Source organism: Sminthopsis crassicaudata, chromosome 4 (genome assembly GCF_048593235.1).
Source record: "Sminthopsis crassicaudata isolate SCR6 chromosome 4, ASM4859323v1, whole genome shotgun sequence".
Lineage (NCBI taxonomy): Eukaryota > Metazoa > Chordata > Mammalia > Dasyuromorphia > Dasyuridae > Sminthopsis > Sminthopsis crassicaudata.
In genome coordinates this window covers 429,654,644-429,677,512 of record NC_133620.1, presented here as the reverse complement: position 1 = coordinate 429,677,512, position 22,869 = coordinate 429,654,644, and the positions used below count along the sequence as shown (strand labels likewise).

General features: G+C 38.5%; 1 protein-coding gene across 1 annotated transcript; it reads right to left on the bottom strand.

Moving 5' to 3' along the window:
* Positions 1–1,248: 1,248 nt before the first annotated feature.
* On the bottom strand, positions 1,249–8,624 carry LOC141541419 (acidic mammalian chitinase-like). Its single transcript, XM_074265540.1, has 9 exons — positions 8,533–8,624; positions 8,010–8,066; positions 6,787–6,952; positions 5,596–5,720; positions 5,350–5,473; positions 4,026–4,211; positions 2,052–2,171; positions 1,801–1,942; positions 1,249–1,537 (listed from the first exon to the last, which is right to left on the bottom strand). Exons 1-9 carry the CDS (start codon positions 8,607–8,609, stop codon positions 1,278–1,280), a joined length of 1,257 nt encoding a protein of 418 aa, XP_074121641.1. The 5' UTR covers positions 8,610–8,624; the 3' UTR covers positions 1,249–1,277.
* Positions 8,625–22,869: the final 14,245 nt, after the last annotated feature.

Genomic DNA, 22,869 nt, shown 5'->3' with positions numbered 1-22,869 from the left:
GAAAGGAAAATTTTGGTTTGATATAAGGAAAAACTTTCTTTTAATTAGAATGATCCAAAAATGAAATAAGATTTCTTCCAGGTATAGTGGTGAAATACAATTATTTCAAGGGCAGGTAGATGGTGCAGTAGATAAAGTGCCAGGTCTGAAGCCAGGAAGACTCCTCTTCATGAGTCCAAATCTGATTTTAAACACCAGCTGTGTTGGATGTGGCTCACTTCAACAATGAGATGATTCTAACCAGTTCCACTTGTGCAGTGATGAAGAGAGCCATCGACACCCTGAGAGAGAACCGAGTGTGGAACACAATATAGCATTCTCACTTTCTCTGTTATTTGCTTGCATTTTATTTTTTTCTTAGTTTTTTTCTTCTTTCTTGATCTGATTTTTCTTATGCAACAAGGTCATGTAGAAATATGTATACATATGTTGGATCTAACATGTATTTCAATATATTTAACATGTATTGGACTACCTGCCAGCCAGGAGAAGGAGGTAGGGAAAGGTGGGGAAAATTTGGAACAAAAGGTTTTTCAAGGGTCAATGTAAAAAAAAATTACCCATGCATGTGTTTTGCAAATAAAAAGATTTAATTAAAAAAAAAAAACACCAGCTGTGTGATTCTGGGCAAGCCACCAAATTTGCTTCAGTTGCTCCATCAGTAAAATAAACTGAAGAAGGAATGGCAAACCTATCTAGTAGTTTTTGCCCAAAAAAATCCCAAATGAGGTCACAAAAAGTCAGATACAACTGAAAAATGACAAAACAACAAGACTAAACAACAAAAACAAGGGGAAATGAGTTGCCCCTCACTGGAAGTCTTTAGGTACTGAATAACTTCTTTTCAGAATTAGGATTTTTATTGTTGTTTTTTAAGATATAAATTAGACTAAATAACTAACAATTCCTAACTCTACAATTATGTGAAAAATCTGATGTTTAGTTCTATTTGTGGACAGGGATCAGGAACCATGAAACAGGTCTGGGCCTATTAGGCTTCTAGGAGTGTTGGCTGCTGATGAGAACTAGTTTCAGACTGGGCTACCTTGGCTTTTGCCCATGTGTTTGGCTTTGAAATTCTTCCTTTCTTTAACACTATCAATAGAAAACCAGAATAGAAACCTTTTCCTTTCTAAGAGTGTCTAATGGAAAGGCAGTTTTGAGATCCAGAGTCAAGGAAGATGAAAAAAAGAAGCAGAGACCACAGTGAGTTGATGTTCACCACTTTATTGCCTGTCTCTGGGGATATTTCTTGGGTGACCTTGAACTCTGTGAATTCATGGCCAGTTGCAACAGGAGCAAGAAGCATCAAAGACAAGGCCTGCCTGACAGTGTTGCTGGAAGGTCTCTCCATTCACACAGTTGTAGTAGGCGTTCTTGTTGGTGGGATCTGGATATAAGCCACTAGCCCTGCTGGCACAGAATCCACTGCCACTGGAGCTGCCCCCAGAGCTGCTGCCACTGTTACCGCTGCCACCACTCCCCTGACTAGGAGCCTCAGTGATGGGAGCAATGGGCTCAGCAGGGGCCTTGCAACCTGGGAAGGAGGGAAGCAGGTCATTAGAACTCTTTACTCATAGTCTGAGAATTGAATAAAGACTTGGAAGATCCTAATTTGGCCAGATTTCATATAAGTGACTCTAGGGATTAAAGGGCCCATTTCTCATGTGGAGAGAAAACAAATATTAAGAGTGTTCAGGCTCCTCTCTCTCCCTTCCAGGGAATGGGAAGAACAATACCTATCAAGTACTGAGGAGGAGAAAGGATAGAGGAAAGGGTACATCTGCAGCTCTCACTCACTTGCACTCTCCAGACCCAGGGCATTCTTCAGGGTGTTGATCAGAGGGTATTTTCCTTGGTTACAGAAAGTCCCGGTGAAGTCATCCAGATCAATGGCCCAGACCATGGCTCCTCCAAAGTTATTCTTCTTCAGCCACTCAGCCTGTGGGAGTAGGATGGATGTTTGCTCCAGGCCCAAACTTGGGTTCTCCCAAGACTTTGGGCTACAAATAGGGATGAACTGACTCAGGGAATCCGGAGAAATACTCTACCTTGATTTGGAAGCTCTTGGGGTTGTCATAACCAACCCACTCATTGCCTTTGTAAGCATAGGGCACGTCCTCAGAAGCCTCCCACACCTGAGTAGCACCGTTCTTCAGGAAGGGGCAGATCTGAGAAACGAGAATAATGAGAGTGAATGGTTGACAAAAGTTTTCAGGAAAGGGATTGAATATAAACTTAAATGTTTTTAAATTTAAAAATTATAATGGATGGCACAGACATAAATATGAGCATTTTCATTTATATACCAGAACTAAAAGGAGTCATTTAGTCAGTCAATACTCATTGTGTACCCATTTTATGTCAGGACAATGCTAAGGCCTGAGGATAAAAGGAGAATATAAGCTAGTTTTTGCTTTCAAGAAGCTCAACTACTAATGAGGAGACATCATACAAATTACTACATACACACAGAATATATACAAGAACTTTTGGAGATAATCCTTGGGGAAGGCACTAAGGTTATGGGCCTGCACCAAGGTTAGTTGCAATGTCTGAGGAGAGAAGAGAGCATATAGGAAAGAGGTTAGAAAGGTCCTAACTGGAAAACTGATTGAATATGGAAAATGAGGAAAAGTAAGGAGTTGAGGAAGACACTGGATTGAAAGCCTTGGTGTTTGTAGAGATGGTGGTACCCTCCATGATAGCAAAGAGTTTCAGAAGAGGAAGGCTATTGGGAAAAGGACAATGAGTTCAGTTTTGAACACATTAAGTTTAAGAGGACATAGTATTTTCACCTTTTTTGTTGCTGCTGTTATTTGCTTGCTTTTTTTTCTTTCTCATTTTTCCCCTTTTTGATCTGATTTTTCTTGTGCAACTTAATATGGAAATATATTTAGAAGAATTGCATTGTTTAACCTATACTGGATTGCTTGTTCTCTAGGGGAGGAGGAAAGGAGAAAAGATTGGAACACAAGGTTTTGAAGGGGTGAATGTTGAAAACTATCTTTGCATGAATTTTGAAAAATAAAAAGTTATTATTTACAAAGTCAGTTAGAGATTAGAGACTGCACATCAGGAGACAAACGAGGGCTGGACAAATAAATTTGAGAATTTCTTGCATAGAATTCATTGGAACCTATGTGACTATCAAGTGAAATAGTACAGAGGGACTGATATAAGAAGTTTGTATATTAAACTGAATTAATGTAAATGATTTCAAAGGGAAAGCACATAAATCTGTGAATTTAATTAACATTGGGATTCTACATTCTTGCCCTTTTTAGGTATTTATTTTCAGTTAATTAAAAGGATTATGGGAGGTTTAAAGTGAGGGTCTGGAAAATTACCAGATCTCTTTAAAATATAATATTATTGCATGACTCAGCTGCTTTGGAAGAAAGGGATGCCCTTCTCTAGAGGCAGGAAAGTCCTGTGCTGAATATGGTGCCTGTCAGTCCTGGATCTCCCAGTATGGTCTGCACAAAACCCAAGTGAGATTAGATAGGCAAACACTTACATATTTCTTACCTCCAACCTGAAGCATTATTTATTTATTCCAAGAACCCCTGATTTTACTTGTGTGAATACCATTGCATCTGATGCAGATGACAACCTTTTTTGTGCTTTAAATAAAGTTTCATCAAATGCCATAGCTAAAAACCATTATTGATCACTGACAACCCTCTTCTCAAAATTTTAACTCACTGGTCCTGAGCCAACTGAATATTATTGGACCCAAATTGAAACTCTTTCTAGATTATAGAACTTTCCAAAGTTTGTTGTCCATGTACTGCCATGGTTTGGAGAACCCAGTATCGCCTTCATGACATGAACATGGCATCAGATCAGAATAAGTCGTTGGTTGAAATCTTTAATATAATCAAAATTTCCAGCTCTAAATACTAAGCAAACCAGACAAAGCATTGCTGGAGAGTGGAAGGGGTGACCTTTGTATTTTTATCTACAATTAGAGAATCACAAATAAACTTTTATCGTCTTTAGGCAACTCTCCAGCTACATACCTCATAGTAAGCCCAGAATCCGGCCTGCCTGGTGTAGGGTCCAGCTGGGCCGGGACCAGTGGTGGGTGCACCAATGCCATTGTTGGAAGGGTTGCTCAGCAGGAAAGTGTGTCCATAGGATGGGAATCCAACGATGAGCTTCTCAGAGGGGGCTCCGTGGTTCTTCCAGAAGTTCATGGCGTAATCCTGGAACAGAAGCACATAAGGTAAATCTGGGCTCTTCTACTGAGTATTTTCCCTCTTTTCTTCTCCATCTCTGCCTGCCTCTCCAGAAACTAAGGGATCTTACCTTCCCTGGTTGTATGATATCACGCATTTCTGTATGCACTTATTACTTTCTACTTGTATTCTAGTTATTGGTGTTTATAGGCATCCAAGGGCCACAGTGGATGGAGCACTGAGTTCAAGTCCAGTCTCAGGCACTTACTTTCTACCTGACCCCAAGAAAGTCATTTAGCACTGTTTGCCTCAGTTATCTCATCTGCAAAATGAATTGGAGGAGAATGGCAAACTGCTGCAGTATTTTTGGTCAAGAAAACCCCAAAGGGGGTCAAGAAAAGTTGGGCACAATTGAAACAACTTGGCAGATGCCATACCTTTTGGGTTAAATTGTTAGCCTAACCATGGTGACCACCAAACATGACTTATTTACCTTTGTATCATTCTTAGTATTTATTACAGTGTATTGTTTCTAAATGGTCGAACCCCAGTTGTTAAAAATAGAATGATAAACATGGCTGTGTACTAGTTAGCTCCACTCAAAAATTAAACTGTTCTGAAGGTCTGCCTCTCTCATTCTTATTGATAAGGCTGTCAGAACACTCTTAATGATTTATCAACTAATTCATTTCCTAGTAGAGGCAGTGAATCAAGCATTAAATCTGGAGTCAAATTTGACATTGATATTTTCTTATTGTGTATTTCTGGTAAATCATTTAATCTCTGCCTCTGTTTTCTCATCTGTAAAATGGGGTCATCATAATAACATGTGCCTTCAAGAGTTGTTGTGAACATCAAATGAAATAATATTTGTAAGGCACTTAGCACAGTGCCCGGCACATAGTAGGTCCTTAATAAATACTTATTTCTTTTTCTTCTTATCATAGAGACTTAGTCATGATAATAAATATAAACATCATATATTATAAATAAATATAAGTCAATTTAATAATATCATTATTTCTGTTGAGGGGACCACCATATTCCCAAATCCTCTTGACTGAAATCTTAGTATAGACACTTAAAAATGTTTTTCATCTCTTGGCTCCTTTTACTTAATGCATTTCAGACCTCCAACTTCAGTTCTCTTGTGTGGGGAACTCACCACGTTGAGGTAAGCATTGCTGCCTGTATCACTGGGGTTTTTGTACAGGGGGCTGTTCTCTCCAGTGTAACCCTCCCAGGAGCCGTGGAGGTCATAGGTCATGACATGGATGAAGTCCAGATACCTGGGAAAGAGAACGGGATTAAAATAGCTGTTGTTTTCTTCCCATTTTGGATGGTTGGATGGACTGAGGATCGGCTTTCCCAGCACAAATGACAGATGGAGACATTGGGGGACCACACTCACTGAGAGAGCTGGGGGATGTCGTAGCCAGACTCGATGTTGGAGATGCCGGCGGCCACAGCAGCAGTGACCATCAGCCTGGGTTTGTTGATCTGCTTGGCTTCCTGCTCAAAGGCTTCACGCATTTCCTGTGGGCAAGCAGGAGAGAGCAAGTGGACAGCAGCCCCCCCAAAATGAGCTTCTCTCTGATTCACCCAGGATCTTCCCTTAATGGCCCTTCAATGTACATTATCAATTTAATTCTGATTATCGGATTATGGCAGCACAGATCTTTTCTTAGTGTCTAGAATGATGACTGGAACACGGTAATCATTTCATAAATAATTTTTGCTCGATTGATGACAAGGGTCTCAGAGAACTTTAAACTTTTGTTAAGTTTCAGACATCAAAGATAAAAACAAAACAAAAAACAAAAAAACACACTAAAATCAAAACAAAAATAAAGTGAAATAGTCCCTGACCTAGGTATTGTGTGTCTGAATGATGGTAGTAGAACATATCACAGTTAAGTAAATACAAAATGCATATGAGATAAATACAAAACAATGTGGAAAATCAGGAAAGATCTCTTGGAAGTATTGGTCCTTAAGCCGAACCTTTGAGAGAGCCAGTGATTTCAAGATATGGAGGTGAGGAGGGAGACTGTTCCAAGCATGGGGACTAGGTAAGAGCACAAAGGTGGAAAATGGAATCGCATGTACAAAAGCAAGTTTAACTAGAATCTGGAGCGTGAGGAAGAAGTTATGTGTAAACAGCATGGAAAAAAATAGGCTGGAGTCACATTATGAAGAAATTTCAATGCCAAACAGAAAAGTTGATGTTTTTTCCTATTGGTAACTACTGAAGTGATACGTCAAGACTCACTCTCTAGAAATACCAGTTTGACAGATATGTGGATGTGGATTGGAAAAGGGAAATTAAGAACATATTGTAATAGTCTAAGCAAGAGATTTAAAAAACCTGAATAAGGATGTTTGTGATGTTGAATTGAATAAAGGGTAGAGATACAAGAAATGTTATGGAGGTGAAATCAATAAAACTTGGAAGTTGGATGTTTGGATAAGGGGACTGTGTTTTGACCATTGGGAGAGTCAGAACTAGTGTAAAAGTTCTCTCAAGGCACCCGTATTATCTACATTGCTGTATTAACATTGGCTACATGACTCTCAGTAGGTTAAGAAGTGTCCAGCTCACCTTGACCAGCACAGTGAAGAGGTTCTTGTCCTGAGGAGGGCTGCCACGAGACCCAGGGTACTCCCAGTCAAAGTCCAGCCCATCAAACTCATACTGGCGCAGAAATTTGATGACGGATTTGATGAAGGTCTGGCGGTTCTCGGGAGTGGAAACCATGGTAGTGAATCTGAAGGAGATGGAAAGCTGAAATCAGAAACTCATGTGCAGATTGCACCAGTCTGTATACTTCTTTCCAGCCCCAAATGTGGTCCCTAAAACTGAATATAGCACTCCATAGATGATCTGGGCTGCACAGATTTGTGTCTTTTTTACTTCTACGATTATAGATTGCTGACGCTGACCTTAGAGATTATCTCTGAGAGATTCTTAACTTGGGGGAGGGTTAATTTGGTTTTAAAAATATTAATTGTATTTAAATTGGCATCCTTAATAAACCTATGTACTTTATACATTTCAAAGAATTCTTTAGAAAGAGGTCCATAGGTTTTCTCAGTCTTCCAGAGAGATAACTGGTACAAAAATGGTGAAGAATCATTAACCTGGTCCAGACTCTTCAATTTACAGCAAAAGAATCCAAGTCACAGAAAGGCTGAGATTTTTTTAGAAGGTTACATTGCTAGAATTAGCAGTCTCCCATCTCCCAGGTCAGTAAGAACATATTTGAATGAAGCCCAAGGGGATCTCTATATTTTGAATTCTTCTGCAGAGCAAAAATTCTAGCAATATTACTATAAAGTTAAAAAAAGAGTGGGTCTCCCTATCTTACCCTGACTGGAAGTACTCATGGATCCCATTCCCTCTAATCTATACAGGAGTTTTGAGCTGTTCCATTTCCTTTGTGGATAGGTTTGCCTTTAATTAGCCATCATAGTGGAAGCTTGCTATCTGGACATCAGACTGACCCCTGATTGGCTATCTGGATATCAGACTGACCCCTGATTAGCTTAGCACATTGTACTTCAGCAATCTCCAGCAAAAGAGAGTGGCCAGCCCTTGGCTTCTAAAGAGAGTCACTGCCATGACTCCCTGACTTAATCATTTTATACATGTGTCCGTTTTATTTCAGCCTTTGCTCTCTGTCATGGTATCAAGCTGACGCTGTAAGATTCCTTGAGACAAAGGAAAATTGGATTTAATGTCCTTTTGCTTTATGTTGAAACTTACAAAGAAGATCATAAATCCTTATAAATCAAGTATGACAACTAATCTTTAAAAAGACTTACGGGGCAGTCCCAAAGTTCCAGCCTCCAATTGCCAGGAGAGTCTTCAGGTTGCTGTTCCTATAGAGACAGAATAAAGTGGGAATGTCAAAACCAGCATGCACTTATTGGTTTACAATGACTCCTCATGGTGAGAGAGATTGCCTGGGTAGCAAAGTAGGAAGGTCTTTGGAACAGACTTGATGAGGTGACAAAGGACTTTTGTTGAATTGTCAGACAACATGTATGACAATTAACGTGGTCGGTGTCCTTGGACCTTTTGGGACTAAGACTACAATGTTCCTTCTTTAAAACAAAAGGTACTGTCAGCATCTTTTGGCTACCTGCCAGGCTCCTAATTTACAAAATTAGCTATCTTACCCGTGAGTATGGCTTCTAAATTTTTACCTCTTTTTGTATCTCCAGCACTTAGCTCAGTGCCTGGTATATAGTAGGTGCATAATAAATGTTTGCTGAGCAATTATTGATTGATTTTCATTTGATTAATTTGGGGGATTCTAGCCTAGTACCTTTCCGTCCTCCTTACTTGTTTTTGAGACCATTGAAGGATTTGTAGAGGGTGACATCATTCCACTCGATTGTGGTGATCTCATTGTTTCTCATCCCAGCAAAAGCATAGATCAGATGAGTGCAGAGGCAGGGGTCGATGTTCTCTGGCTTGAAGCGCCCCAGGCCTGGCCTGTACTGGGCCCAGTTGGTGAAGTAACATGTCAGGTGGTAAGCAGAGCCTGTGGGCAGCAAGGAGCAAAGGTCAGGGTGAAGATCTCTTTGGTTCTTCCTTTGCAAAAGGCTGAGAGACCAAGGTGATTGCTCTCTATTGACGCTCAGTGGGAATGTGGGCAATATGTTTGGATAATCTGACAGAGAACAGCTGTAGAGAGGAAAACCCTCAAAGTCATTTCCATCTGGCCTTGGGGAGTGACTGCTCTGAGCAGATCCATCTACCAAAACAAGTTGGTCTTCTCTGAACTCTTGACAATGTGCAAAAATGTTTCTTTGCAAAGAAATGATATATCCTTAGATGTATGAGAACATTAGAAAAGTGATGAGTGATGGAGGGGAAAGCAGAAGTCTATTACTTACCCAACTGGGCAAGCAGCACCAGGGCCAGACCTAGAGAAGGAAAAACAAAACAAAACATCAATTAACAAACATTTGCTAAGCACCTATTAAGCACCTACCAACCATTTTAATATGGTAATGATGGCTAGGTGGTATGGTGGAGAGGGTACCCAGACTGAAGTTAGGAAGGTCTGATTGAGAATACCAGGCCCAGCTATATTGCAGGAGCACAGCTCTGGGCGAGAAGGAACTAGCACCCCTGTGAGTGTAGGGGTGATGGGCAGGCACACTGCTGCTGTGGGCATTTGTTAGAGGGGGGACTCTTGGTTTGGGGTTCCTGGTCAGAGTAGAGAGCTGAAAAGAAGCTTGAAGTACCATCCTCCACAATTAGAGGGGCTTACACTAATACCTCTTATCAAAAAAAAATATGAACCCTCAAAGAAGAAAGAACTCCACCACTGAAACATATTATGGGAATAGGGAAGACTGGGGTTCATCTTCAGAGGAGGAGACTTTAGTAAAAAAAAAAAAAAAAAAAAGCATCATGCGAGATAGCTCCCTATCCAAAGAGAATTTATTAAAGAAGAATTTTTAAAAATTAAAAATCAAATGAGGGACATTGAGGAAAAACTAAAAAACAAAAACAAAAACAAATCCAAGAACATGAGAGGAAAGTAGAAATAGAAAAATTCCACTGATCACTGCCTCAAAGAGATCCTTTGTAGAAAACACATAGGAATATTGTTGCCAAATTTCAAAAACCCCAGATCAAAGAGAAAATTTTGTAAGAAACAAGAAATAAAGCAATTCAAATATGTTGGATCTACAATTAGAATTGTACAAGACTAATCAGTAGCTACCATAAAAGACTATGGATCCTGGAATCATATCTACAGACAATCAAAAGAACTAGACCTGTGGCCAAAAATATCATCTCCAGCAAAATTATCTATTATTTTGAAGAGGGAAAAATGGACATTCAGGAAGATCTGAGTTCAAATGAGATCTCAGACTTTTACTGGTTGTGTGATCCTGGGCAAATCACTTAACCCTGATTGCTTCAGTTTCCTCATCTGTAGAATGAGCTGGAGAAGGAAATAGTAAACTGCTTCAGTACCTTCCTCAGGAAAATGGAGTGATGAAGAGTCAGACATGACTTAAATGACTGAACAGCAACAATACCAAAGAAACTAAATCTTCACTGCCCTGGGAGAGCTTATGTTCTATTTTATTTAGTCTCAACATACTTCTGAATGCCTGGTCTTATGACAACTAATTTCAGCTCACAGTGTTTTAAGTGGATTTTTCAGGGAAAGTGAAGATATTTTGTGGCAAAGAGTAAACTCTGAAATTAATGCATATGAAAAGCAAAGTGGTGAGCTCTCACTCACAGACGTTCCCACTCTGTGGGCTGTTTTGCATAAAATCATGGAATTCCAAAGATGAAAGAGATCTTAGAGAGCATTATGTTTAACCTATAAAGAAATTCCTTCTGTAAGATCTCTGACAAGTGGTCACCCAGCTTTTGCTGGGAGGCTCCCAGAGAAGGAGAGCCTACTATTTAGCCTAGATGGAGTAGTGGATAGAAGGTAGAATTTGGAATCAGGAAGACCTGAATGGTCTTGTCAACATAGGAGCAAAGAGAGAAGGGGTCTTGAGACAAGTTCAGAAATCAGTGATGGGAGCAGGACATTTCAGGACCTGATATCATTGAATTTATTTAAACACAACAAACATTTATTAATCACCTACAAGAATTCCCTGGGCTAGGAATAAGAGTTAGCATTCATGTAGCATTATAAGGTTTGCAAAGCACTTTACAAATATTACCTTATATTGTTCTCATAATAACTCTTTTTATTCCCATTTTATAGATGAGGAAACTGAGGCACAGAAAAGTTAAGAGACTTGAACAATTTCATACAATAAGTAAAAATTTGAGTCAAGGCTTCCTGACTCCATGCTTAGTGCTATATCCATTGTGTCCCTCAGCTGCAGAGACTTTTACTTTTCTCTGTATTCCCTTTAGTATCAGAATCATTCTTAATATGATTTGTTCTTTGAACAAAACCTTTCAACAGCAAGTAAGGTGTTGTGAACACCCAGAGTTAATTTAATATATTACTTATAATATTCTTTATAATTATTTGCTATTCAAACACCATTAAATAATTTTTAGCACAAATCCCTTGGGCTGTCACCACAAACAACCTAGCACAACTCCTAGCACAACAGAATTTTCTTGATGAGAGGACACCTAGATGGCTCAGTGGTTAGAAAACTGGCCCTGAAGTCAGGAGGACATGAGTTCAAATCCAGCCTCCCATACTTAATAGTTACTAACTGTGACCCTGGGCAAGTCACTTGACCCTAATTGCCTCAGAAAAATAAATAAATAAATGCTTAATGATTGATTGATTCCAAGATACTGTAATAGATGCTGAAGATGTAGACAGAAACGAAAAAGATGCTGTTATTGGTGAATTTACTTTCTAGAACAGAGGTCCTAACCTTTTTGGATTATGAGTCCCTTTGTCAAACTAATGAGTTATATGGACCTTTTTGTAAATATTTTGAAACTAAATATTATAAGGGGCAGCTAAGTGGTGCAGTGGATAGAGCACCAGCCCTGAAGTCAGGAGGGCTCAGACATTTAACACTTCCTAGCTGTGTGACCCTGGGCAAGTCACTTAACCCCAATTGCCTCAAGGGAAAAAACAAACAAACTAAAAATTCTAAAAATTAATAAAAGAAAAAAGTACATGTCTCCCAAGTTAAGAATCCCTACTCTACAAGGCTGATGTCATAGAATCATAGAACTATTTATTTTTCTTGCAACATGACAAATAGAAAAATAGGTTTAAAAGGAGTTTTCATGTTTAACCTATATGAGATTGCTTGCTTTCTTAGGGAGGGGGGAATTAAGGAAGGGAGGGAGAAAAAAATGGAACACAAAATCTTACAAAAATGAATGTTGGAAATTATCTTTGCATGTATTCAGAAAAATAGTATAATATTGAGGGAAAAAATCATAGACTTCACAAGTCATTTAGTGCCCTTTCTCCCATTTTAAGATCAGTTAACTCAGTCCAGGGAACATTACATCCTATATGTAGTAAAAGCATCAAAAAATTCAGTAGAAAAAACAAAACAAAACATAATGAGATTAAAATAGGAAGAAATGGAGGTGTGGATGGACACTAGATTTGGAGAGAGGAAGACTCAAGTTCAAATCCTACCTCAGCCATTTGTAACTGTGTGAATGTGAATTCACTTAATCTTCCTGTGTCTCTCTTTCCTCATATGTAAAAATAAAACATTGGACTTCATGGGCTCTAAGATCTCTTTTTAGCTCTAAATCTATGAGCTTGTTATCATACCTAATGGTTCTTTGCAAAAGACCTACAAAGAAAAGAGAAGGAAGAAAGTCACTGGGGATTGACTTTCTTCTTAGAACACTGACTCCCCAGTAAGGAGATGGACTTTGCCATGACTCGGTCTGCACTAGTAAAGTAGGGGTTGGTTTCTGATTTTTATATTCCCTGACCCAAGTCTTATGAGAAAGCCTCCTAAATATTGGTGGGGGGGGGCATCTAACCTGGAAGTTCATGTGGCTAATCAATAAATCAACAGATCTCCCTTCAGTGTCACATAATAAAGGGAATAGAAAGAAGTGCCCCCTTCAAAGGAGAATGATGTCTTGGAAAGGCCAGCTTAATAGCTCTTTGGGCAGTTTCCAGAGCTGTTAAGTCTTTGGAAAGGGAGTCTAGTTGGGTATGTGCTGTGGATATTATCTGCCTAGAATCAAAGCATTTTGCCTTAGCATTATAAGCAATGAATCTTTGAAAATAGTCATCAGATTAACAAATGATTCCTCCATATGCAATTATTTAGCCAATAGATCAATTTAGCCAATTTAGACCCTCTTTCACAGGCTGGCTACCTTGATTTCTAAGCACTATGCACACACTTGTTCTTTGGAATAACTTCAAATCATGATTTTGTGCTAAAGCTATCTAGAGATCTCTGGTCCTCGAATGTGGGTCACAAAGAGTTTAGTCTAGCATAGAATCTACCTATATTTTCAGTAAATATTGGTTGATAACAATGAAAATTATAGTCTCTTTTGTTATTATTTATAATATGATGAAATCACCTTTTGTATGACAATGAATTCCTGCTTGCCTTTCATCCAGGACTATAATTATGGCAAAGAAGCCAGGGCTTTGTCTCAAGATACTAAAATTTAGAAGGTTAATGTGCTTCTTGGTATGTAGAAACACCTGATATTAGCACTTATTTATCTAGTGAAAATAATGACCTGAAATAAGAAGCTAATAGATATTATCTTTTCTCTTCTCCCAAAGCTATAGCCTGGTATTACCTTATTGGTAATATGGAGGCAAGTATTTCTTTTTGTTTTTGCCCCAAATTGATTTTGTGATCTTTTTTCTAGTAGCCAGAATTGTTCATTAAAATTCTTTACTTTGCTCTCCAGTAAAAACTGTTCTTCAGACTTATTTTGTACTTTCCCACCTCCATATCTTTGCTTCAAATGCCTCTTCTGACTTCTCTCCACCTGTTCAAATCTTCCAGGCTCAATTCAGGTCCATTTTCCCTGGGAAATCTTCTTTGAACACTGTAACACCTGGCAAATCCTCCTTTGATTCTTATGGTACTTAGTATTATTACTATTTATTTGGCATTGCCTAGTAGCATGATCTCCTGTTTATCAAGTATTATATAGGCTGACTGAGTGATTCAAATAAGAATTCACAAAATGACTGCCTTTAGGTAGAGTCCTATGTATGCAGTGAATATCATAAAACTTCAATAATACAGCCTTGAAGGCAAGAACTATATTTTTGTTTTCCTTTGCATCTTCACTTCTTACCACAGCATTTAACATATATTAAGCATTTTGTAAAGGCTTATAGAATAATTGGTGGAACAGCTAGGTTAACCAATCTCACAAGGTTTAGGTCTACAAACCAGAGTGGCAATTTATTCATTAATAATGGGAAATATCCCTGGCAGCATAATTAATGCACTTGTCATAATGGACTTATCTACTTAGGGGCCAAAGTTATTAATGAGAAAGTTTTTTGGTTGAGTAAAGAATCAGAAAAAAGGACATTGAATGTTATTAAAAATAATATAGATTTGTTATCTATTCCAGAAATATTTGTCTAGATGCATTGTATTGATCACATGATCAGAGCCTCCTTAGTCTTGAAGAATGCTGGAGAATTTTAGTTTTGTGCCCCTTTGAAACTATGGACTCAAGGTGCAGGATAGAACTTTTTTTTTTAGACATGGCCAGTCTAGAAATGTATCTGCTTGACTAATTATTTTTTTCTTTCTTTTCAGTGGGAGTGAGAGTGACAAGTAAGAGGAAAATGAATGGGTTTTTTGTTAATTTAAAAAATATATAAAATCTTTTTTTAAGAGTCAATATTAAGGTTATAGCCCAAAATAGGTTTAAAAACCTTCCAGCCTTATGGGGAGCTCAGGAACTTATTCTTTAAATACTATTGAACATTCTATATTTCTGGAAGACAGGAATATAGCCCTACTCAAATGACAAGATTTTTGAGATGAAGATATTGAAGATACTATGTTGGAACCTTACCCCCACTTTGGAGTCTGGGTTTTTTTGAGACCAGGGGAGATTACCCCTGCAGGAGTATGCTTTCCCAAAAGGCCAAAGTTACTTGTTAAAGAACAATCCTTCACTGGGATACCTCATGGGAAGACATTTTCCTTCTTGAAAAGTAACTAGTTTTTTTTTCAAACTTAGTAAACTGCTTGATTTACAACTTTTTTCTGCCCAGGTCCAAGATCTCACTGGAAATGATGGGTCAGGAGAATACCTGGAAGACCTGTTCTATAACTATGTCAACCTATCAACTGGGAGCAGGGAATATCTATAGTTTGGGGAAAAGAGATTGAATCTGACAAAGAGTCAGCTTCCCAACATTTCCTATATCTTGAAGGCTACAGATAGCAAAGTTAAGATAGTTAAAATTGTAGGACTTTCCTTCACTTAACACCATGGGAATGAAAACTATGCTATTTCTTGATTCCTTCAGGCTGTTTTCCCTGAATATAACAACCCCATGGGTTTCAGCTCCAGCTACAATGTAGGAAGTTAATTAAAGGGATAAGTTAACAGGAAAGTCAGAAGAACAGGAGGTATAAAATGTGAAATTATGAATGGTCACTTACCAGTGAGAATAGTGAACTTCGCCATCTTTGTCTCCGTGGAGAACGAATGCTGATTTCACCCGCCTTTTATACCTTCTCCTTTCTCCTCAGTGACCTTCTTTAGTTCTCTTTTGTCCAAGGTAAATGTTGATTTTTGTGATTATTACAAAGCTCAGCTCTGTTTAAGAATTCATTATTGACAAGGAAACACCACATCATAGCATAGTTTTTGATTTTCATGAAGAAAGGCTGTGCTCAACGAATGATGATAACAACGATAAGGATGGTTATTATATAATAGTTTATGTAACTGCACAATTTTTGGTATTGAGGGGGGATCATATACATCTCTGTTTGAATGGGTAATTCTGTAGCTATTATCCTTCTTGTTCACCCTTTGGGATATTCAAAGATGTTGGTCCAACAGGTCTTCACTGTGATTGTACATTCTGGATAGAAATGGAATTCCAGAGGCTTAGGATAATTCTTGGGTAATCACAGACTCACTTTCTTTTTTTATTTTTTTTATTTTTTTATTTAGAATTTTTTTCCACAGTATATATGCATGAGTATTTTTTTTATAATATTATCCCTTGTATTCATTTTTCCAAATTATCCTCCCCCTCCTTCCACTCCCTCCCCTAGATGACAGGCAATCCCATACATTTTACATGTGTTACAATATAACCTAGATACAATATATGTGTGTAAATACCATTTTCTTGTTGCACATTAAGTATTAGCTTCCGAAGGTAGAAGTAACCTGGGCAGACAGACATTAGTGCTAACAATTTACATTCGCTTCCCAGTGTTCCTTCTCTGGGTGTAGTTATTTCTGTCCATCATTGATCAGATGGAAGTGAGTTGGATCTTCTTTATGTTGAAGATTTCCACTTCCATCAGAATACATCTTCATACAGTATTGTTGTTGGAGTGTATAGTGATCTTCTGGTTCTGCTCATCTCACTCAGCAACAGTTGATGTAAGTCTCTCCAAGTCTCTCTGTATTCCTCCTGCTGGACAGACTTACTTTCTAAAGAATCATAAAATCTTAGAAAAATCATTAAGGGTTGCTATCTTGACTGATGGGTGTAGTATACTCCTTGGAGAAATTATGGGTCTATTAAAGTATTGAGAGTCTTAGAGTTGGAAATTGATGACTTTAGAGCAATGATCCTCAAAGAGTGGTCTGGGGAACTCTATGGATCCCTGAAACTCTTTCAGAGGGTCTATGAAGTCAAAACAATTTTTCTAATAAGATATTTTAACTTCAATGTAGTAAATATTTATAGATATCACCTACATAAAACAAAAGCTCTTCAGGGGAATTCAATACTGTCTAAAAAAGGAAAGAGGTCCTGAGACTAATGAGTTTGAGAACTGTAGCTTTAGAAGATTAAAGAATCTTAAGAATCACCAAGAAATCAATTATTCTCAATTTTAAGACCACCAGTAATGATAAGAAGAAGATAGCCCAGTTTGCTATTGATGGTTTTAATTATTAAGAAGTTGTTTATTAAATGGAGCCAAAACTTGTCTCTTCTGTAATTTCCCTTTTATCCCTGAGGTCAACTGACCAACTCTGATCTCTCTCCATGAGACAACCCTTCAAATATCTGAAGGCAACTCTTACTTGCTTTCTAAATCTTCCCTTCTCCAGGGATATAGGTCTTTCTTTCAGCCAGTCCTCATCTGGTCCATTTCCCAGACACATTTCACCATTTTGACTGGTATAGTTATGCTCAAGCTTCTCAATGACTCTTCTAAAATATGGCATTTGGAACTGGTTACTGTATTCCATAAGGAACCTAAGTGAAATGGGGACAGTTGTATTACTCTTATAAATATGATGGTAGGAGGGTGGGAGATGGGGAGATGATGTACAGATGTTGCTTTCTGTTTGTAGTCAAAAAACAATGAATAAAATGCCATTAAGTTCTTTACTACATGTCAGGGATTGTGCTAAGAGCTGGGGAGACAAATAAAAAGAGAGATGGTCCTTGTCCTTGAAGAGTTTACATTCTAATGGGGGAAGCCAAAGTGGTGGCACTGTTGTGGGGCTAGGAACTTCAAATCCAGGTCTTCTAAAGACCTCCATTATTCCTTTTACTGTATTATATTGTTAACTAAGCCTCCCTCAATTGTGACTTTCCCAGATAAGTGTAACTTAGAAGAAACACGAATTTCTCTTAATAACTTCAATGAGACCTATAACTCCAGCTAGCATTTATAAAGAACATATTTACTCTGCAAACATTAAATTTAACTTCCGCTCTGAATAGAAATGTTTGTACGTGCTAAATCATATCCCTTTCCATGAACATAAAAAAGCACTGATCCTTTTTTGCTCCTTCTTAATTATCACTGAAATAAATATAAGTCCTTTATGCTGTTGTTTAAATTCCTCATAAGATCATTGGCATTTAGGATATTCCTGAATATGCTCAGTCTGAGCTTTTGCTTGGGATTTCCTTTGTTGCTCTGCTTTTGTGCACTGGTTGTTTTATCTTCTGAGTAGCCTGGCTTAGTGTCTGCTGAATCTTCCTTCCTTTTTGTGTTTTTCTATTACCTCTCTTCCTTTTTTTCCTGTCTACTGAACCTTGTTGAGAGACTCCCAAGTTTAAAGGATCTCTGTTCCTCTCTTCCACTCCATTTCTTCCTTTTCTGTGAGGTCACAGGCTTGGAATGACATAGTCTTATAAAGCCAATAAGATTCTGATTTAACATTGAGAAGACCTCTCCTTTTGAGTTGACAGTAACAAAATGGGAAATAATAAGGCAGCAGTTTCACTGAAAAACATCTGGGGTATTTAGTGAACCTCAAAATGAGTTAGGACTGTCACGTGACTGACAAAATGTTTAAATTCAGTCTTGGGCTGCATTAAAAGCATCATACGTAGCTTTCAGGAATAAATGAGAAAATGGTCCATCCATGAGTATGCAGTCTTGGTCAGATTACTACTGAATACGCATGGATGTTCAATTAAGGGTGCCACAGATTAGGAAGCACATCAACAATCTGGAAAGTATACAGAGGATAAGAAATGGACTTAAATTCATGCAATTAATGGACTTAAATTTATGCAGCATTGGAGATGTTTAAGATAAAAAGGCTAAGGGGAAGGAACTAGTATGATGAAAATTTTCATGCAGTTAAAGGGCATTCATGTGGAGAATGAGTTTGACTTTTCCTGTTTGATTCTAGGAAACCAGAGTAAGGAAGAACACGTAGAAGTTGTAAAAAGGGCACTTTATGCTTGATGACAGGAAACATTCCTTAATAAGGGATCTTGTACCTGCTTCCAGAAGTGGTGAATTTTTCCTCCTTGAGAGTCTGCAAGCAGAAGCTAGGTAACCACTTGACAGAGACTTGCAGTCAAAAGTTCTTTGGGGGCAGAGGTTTGATTAGATGGCTACTGAATTCTATTCAACTAGAACTCTCCATGGTTCTGGGAGCCTTTCTTGTTCAATGGCAAGAACCTTTGCTCGAGCCTCCTGGGCTACAGTTCATAATCAGCTTCTTCCATTGACTGCTATAACACATCATCCTATAGATGCTGGTGTGGATCACAGCTCTTCTTAGTCAAGTGGAATAAGGGGTTTGGCCCATGGGGCCAAATGTCATTTAATTTCCCTAAGTCTTGGTCTCATCTCTGTAAAACATAGGAGGATAGTCTTGATGATCTCTACAATTCTTTTTTAGTTCTAGGTTTTATGATTCTCTGAGCTGCAAAATTTGTAGGTTGGATTATCAGAGTCTTTAACCTAGAGTAAAAAAAAACCCTAGATAGATTTCAGAGGAGCTATAAACTTGAATGGGAAAAAAAATTACATATTTATTTTAATACAATTATCTTTCTGTATCATCTTACCTGATTTATTTTATGCATTTAAAAACATTGTTCTGATAAAGGGGCCCGTAGACTCATATTACTGACGGCATCCATGACACAGGAAACCTTGTACTCCTTAGACCCCTTAGAGATCTAAATGCCATTCATATAACCCTTTCTATACTTCCTCTTCTTTTTCAAAGAAGGTTGAGGTAAAGTTCCTAATGATGAAAGCTTTGAGGACTCAGGAAATACATAGAACCTAGAGCTGTGCCTTTGATTCTTGGGACCCTTTTCTACTACTGGCTCCCTTGGCTTCCCTCAAAGAAATAGGCACTAGGGTTTCCCCTTCTTCCCTCATCTAGAGGAATCAGGAAGGAGAGCTCCAGGGAATTGTTAGTTCAACATCAGAGATTGATATGGTTATTTTTAAAATTTCTGAGCCCCATTGTCTGGGGCCCCAAGAAAGCACGGATGGCTGATCCTGCCTAATTGGTGTTTTGTTTGTTCCAGAGGAATCCTTCTGTGGCAGTGAGGAGGAAGGATATTTGTCCTCTACCATGGGATAGAGCCAGAGGGCCCCAACAGTGGAAAAATACAGGTTCAAGTCATACTCCTGTGCCTGAACTTAGTAGGGGAGAGTGGAAAGAGCCCCAGCTTTGGGGTTAGGAAGCCTGAATTCTAGTTCCAGCTGTTTCACAAACTCATCTGTGTTAACTAAGAAAACATACTTTTATTCTCGGAGCTATTCCGGGGAAGCTGATTGGTTTCCTCCACCTGAGGTCATAGCCAGGAAAGCACTCAAAAGTAAATGCTTCCAGACTTGGGGGTTTAGAATGGAGGGGTAGGACAGACAGAAAGGGGCATAGGTGAGAAGTAGGAGTCTACTAGACAGAACAGCAAACCCAGAATGTCCCCCCCCCCACTGCAACAGGGAGGTTACAGTCTTGTCAGAACTCAAGATGGAGATAATAAGGGGCAGAAAGTTTTCTATGCATGGTTTGTGTATTCTTTAGACTGGCCAGTGTCCAATAGCATTGAAGAATTTCATGAATGATGGCTTTGTAGGTCTGCTGGATGAGTGCAATGTTGCTTACCTGGATGACATCTTAATGTTTTCAGACTGTAAGTGTGAGTATGCCATAATCCTATTGTGACACTATGCTTAATGCAAAAGGAACAAAAACAGATGCCTTTTGTCACCTTCAAGTTTTGGAGGATTTGTCATAGGGACGATGGACTGCAGACAGCTCCATAATATCCACAGCTAAAAACACAAGGAGGAGAAAGTCCCTGCATCACTTGGGAAAATTTTGCATCTTCTGTCTCTTTTACACCCCCACATATATTACTTAAAGAGGTTAGCAGTCGTCTTACGTTACTGAATCCCAAACAGGCCCTCACTGCAGAAAAATAATCCTTTTATTCTTTCCTAGAGAGAGCCAGATGGCATAGCATATGCAGCTCTGGATTTGGAGTTAGGAAATCCTGCTTCCAAATCATGCCTCAGTTATTTACTAGATGGTTGGTCCTGCCCACATCACTTAACCTGTCTCATCTTCTGTCTCCTGTGTATAAAATGGTTGTGATAGTAGTACCTTTTTCACCAGGCTGTTGTAAGAATTGAATGAGGTAATCTATGTGAAACATTTTATTAAACTTGGGAGTGATAAATAAATATTTCTCCTCCTCCCTCTTCCTCCTCTTCCTCTTTCTCCTCCTCTTCCTTTTCCTCCTCCTTCTCCTCCTCCTCCTCTTTCTCCTTTTTCTTTCTGTCAACTAGGTGGAACCATAATGCACAGAGAGCTGGGCTTGGAGTTAGGAAGACTCATTCTTTCTGAATTCAAAGTTCAAATCCATCTTCAGATTTTTATCAGCTGTATAATCTTGGGCAAGTCACTTAATCCTGTTTGCCTCAGTTTCCTTAACTCCTTAAAATTAATTGGAGAAGGAAATGTAAAACCTTTTAAATGTTCTGACCAAAAAAACCCAAATGAGGTCATGAAGAGCTGGGCACAACTGAAATAGCAAAACAAAAAATATTGTTATTAATGACTAATAATTAATTGATTATTATTAATAATTAATCACTACCCTTAAAACTGTTCCAAACTTTTCTCCTCAAGTGCTCCACACAATTCCTACCACCTACTCTCTCACTGAAGATTTCAATTTAAATTTCAGTAAGAAAATAGAGGCCATTAGCCACAAGTTTCCTTTTCTGCCCATTGTTTATCCTTCATTTTTGAAAATGATCAATGACAACACAAGGTGCTGTCTTGACTTGCACATAAATTAACTTATGTGAGGCAGAGATGTGCAAAGTCATCACCTCATTTTCTCTGTCTTCCTTCTCTCTCAGTCATTGAAAACCAAGATAAAGTCAAGATGACTGGAAATGAGCTGGTTGTTGTGGTCTTTAATGGATGACCAAGCTCTATGTGCTCCCTGGCTCTGTGGTCCATTGAAACAAAATTTATTTTTACCTGTTCTGCCAGAGAAATCTTCACCTTCCTGGGGAAGACATCGCTCAACTCAGTGAAAGATTTGAGGCTTCTCCATTAACCTCAATTTGGTTTAGCCCATCTGCCAAGATGGTTTTTACCAGATTGTGGCCACCATATATATATGTTACAGTTTCTTGGATCTACAGGCCATCCTTCTCCCCTACTCTATACGTCAAAGCCTTTTGACATCATTCCCTATACTTTCTTCCTTTGCTCTAATTTCTGACAAAAAAGTAAAGGGAATATCTCCCTCAAGCATGAGAAGGCTTTTCCCAACAGAATGGGCCAATGAAAACAGACATTGAAGACATCAACGGTATCTGTTGCATCCTGCACCCAACTTTTGTCCTGCTGGAAGAGAGAGTCTGAGGACCTTGAGCAACTAAGGCTTGCTTAAATCCCATTCATGTGTCAGTCAAAACATCACCCATCGCTTTCACTGGTTCCCTTTGAAAACAAAAGACAAATAACAATTATAAAACACAAACTAAGTGCCTTCAAGGCAAATGTGAAATCCAAGGAAGACATTTCTAGTCAAGTGAATATAGTAACAGGAATCAATATCAATAAATGGAGAAATTAAGATTTAACTTGGACTTTAAAGAATCGGTAAGACTTTCCATTGCCTTCCCTTCTTAGATTGCTTTCCACCCATTTTCTACGTGTTTTAGGTACATAGTTCTTTAAATATTTTCCTCATTAGAATGTGAGCATTTTGAGGGCAGGTATCTTTCTAATTATCCCCCGTGCTTAACATAGTTCCCAGGACAGAGAAAGTAATTAATAAATACCACATAACTGACTCATGATTTGTTCAGATTTACCTTTTGAGCGCTATTTACAATGATTTCCCTTCAAAGTAGTTAGGTGGATAGAGCACTAAATCTGTAGTAAAACCCAAATTCAGATTTAAGTGTGACTGGAAAAGTCACTTAATCTTTGTCTGCCTTAATTTCTTGAATTAATAATGGAACCTGTCTCCCAGCCCTTCTCCTATCCCTTCTCATTGTTTAATTGCAACCATAAGAAAGATAGACAACTTGGCACTTTTCACAGAGCTTTAACTCCTCTGAGATGGAGAGACATACCCATCAGTGTGATCATGGGACAGCCTGTCCTTGCTTCTTCAACAGTCAGTTCATTTTCTTGTTGTTCAGTCATTTAAATTATGTATAACTCTTCATGTTTCCCTTTTTGGGTTTCAGAGACACTGAAGTGATGATTTGCCTTTTCTTCTCCAGCTCATTTTAGAGA